Genomic DNA, 1,723 nt, shown 5'->3' on the forward strand with positions numbered 1-1,723 from the left:
CTAGATATTTGTTATGTGTTAAACTGGACATTAAGACATCGATAGTGTGATACATTTTACACTAGATATTTGTTATGTGTTAAACTGGACATTAAGACATCGATAGTGTGATACATTTTACACTAGATATTACTTATGTGTTAAACTGGACATTAAAATACCGGAATTGCATATCGTATTAAAGCTGACAAGTTGGAAAACTTTAAAACTCTCACTATTCTTTGTGTTATTCAGGAGGAGAGGAAGAAGTTGGAGGAGAAAGAGAGGAAGAAGGCAGAGGTGCGGAAGCGCCTTGAGGATGCTGCTCAAGCCAAGAAGGGAAAGAAAGGCTTCATGACACCAGAGCGTAAGAAGAAGCTTAGGGTTAGTCTCAAGCTCTTCTGAAAGATGCTTTGATTTCCTAAAATAAGAAAAGAACAGTTAATAAAGAATGACTTACCATAGGCGTTAAAAATTAATAGATGTCAACATTTTTCAAGTAAATATGCATTATTACCACCACAAGAAAGCAGTAAGGTATTTTTGTTCATTTTAGGCGTATATTTGCACAATGGATAATGTGTGCAGTGTCCATCGCAAGTAGCAACCACAAAATGTTAGCGTTATGAGCTTCAAGCTTATTGTTGACCACCTAGGGGCATCATTTTTTTTACCTACCAAACTTGTTTTTTATTTACGTGTAATCCAGGAAAATTTTATCCAAACCTCGTTATGAAACCATGACTTAATTAAGAGCGTTTAAATATTCAGTAATGGCTGAAGCCTAACTTAAGAACTGTGTTGATTTCTAGAGAAAAACTAGTAAAAAGGATACTTAGATATGATATACGTTAAATTTTGGGTGTTTTTTTTTCGATACTATAAAGCGCTTGGATGTTGTGTTTGTTTTGTAGCAACTTCTGAGGAAAAAAGCCGCTGAAGAACTGAAGAAGGAACAAGAGAGGAAAGCAGAGGAAAGAAAGAAGATAATTCTTCAAAGAACAGGAGAAGCTAAACCACTAGATGGCGCTAACGAAGGTAACTCCGAAAAGTCGTCCAGTTAATAGAACAGTGTGTGTTGAGTAGCTATACATTTTAAAACCAGGTGGTTAGATCCCGTGACGCCAGATGGCGGAACGTTCAATAGTATAAACTTGTGCTGTGTCAGACAAATGAGGAATCTACTTTGTTGAATCTTAATTTTGAATATGTGGTATTCATCGGGTCTGGTTCTGCGATCGGAAAGCATTATAATTCCAGTTAACTTCCTATCGCAAATCATTACCAATTCCAGTTAACTTCCTATCGCAAATCATTACACTTCCAGTTAACTTCCTATCGCAAACCATTACACTTCCAGTGAACTTCCTATCGCAAACCATTACACTTCCAGTTAACTTCCTATCGCAAACCATTACACTTCCAGTTAACTTCCTATCGCAAACCATTACACTTCCAATTAACTTCCTATCGCAAACCATTACACTTCCAATTAACTTCCTATCGCAAACCATTACACTTCCAATTAACTTCCTATCGCAAACCATTACACTTCCAGTCAACTTCCTATCGCAAACCATTACACTTCCAGTCAACTTTCTACCGCAAAGCATTAAACTTCCAGTCAACTTTCTACCGCAAAGCATTACACTTCCAGTCAACTTTCTACCGCAAAGCATTACACTTCCAGTCAACTTTCTACCGCAAAGCATTACACTTCCAGTCAACTTTCTACCGCAAAGCA

The 1,723-nt window shown here is 37.1% G+C and overlaps 1 protein-coding gene across 2 annotated transcripts in view; it reads left to right on the forward strand.

Moving 5' to 3' along the window:
* Positions 1 to 207: 207 nt before the first annotated feature.
* Positions 208 to 1,723, forward strand: part of LOC106476238 (troponin I-like) — a 14,051-nt gene continuing 12,535 nt past the window's right edge. Inside the window, exons 1-2 of one of the 2 annotated variants that reach the window (XM_013936904.2) lie at positions 208 to 363; positions 894 to 1,017. In XM_013936904.2, the coding sequence (XP_013792358.1) occupies positions 334 to 363; positions 894 to 1,017 (154 nt within the window). In that variant the 5' untranslated portion in view covers positions 208 to 333. The remainder of the gene's footprint in view (positions 364 to 893; positions 1,018 to 1,723) is intronic. The other variant, XM_022380170.1, reaches the window with a different exon arrangement.

The sequence above is a fragment of the Limulus polyphemus genome, unplaced genomic scaffold, assembly GCF_000517525.1.
Source record: "Limulus polyphemus unplaced genomic scaffold, Limulus_polyphemus-2.1.2 Scaffold10107, whole genome shotgun sequence".
Taxonomy (NCBI): domain Eukaryota; kingdom Metazoa; phylum Arthropoda; class Merostomata; order Xiphosura; family Limulidae; genus Limulus; species Limulus polyphemus.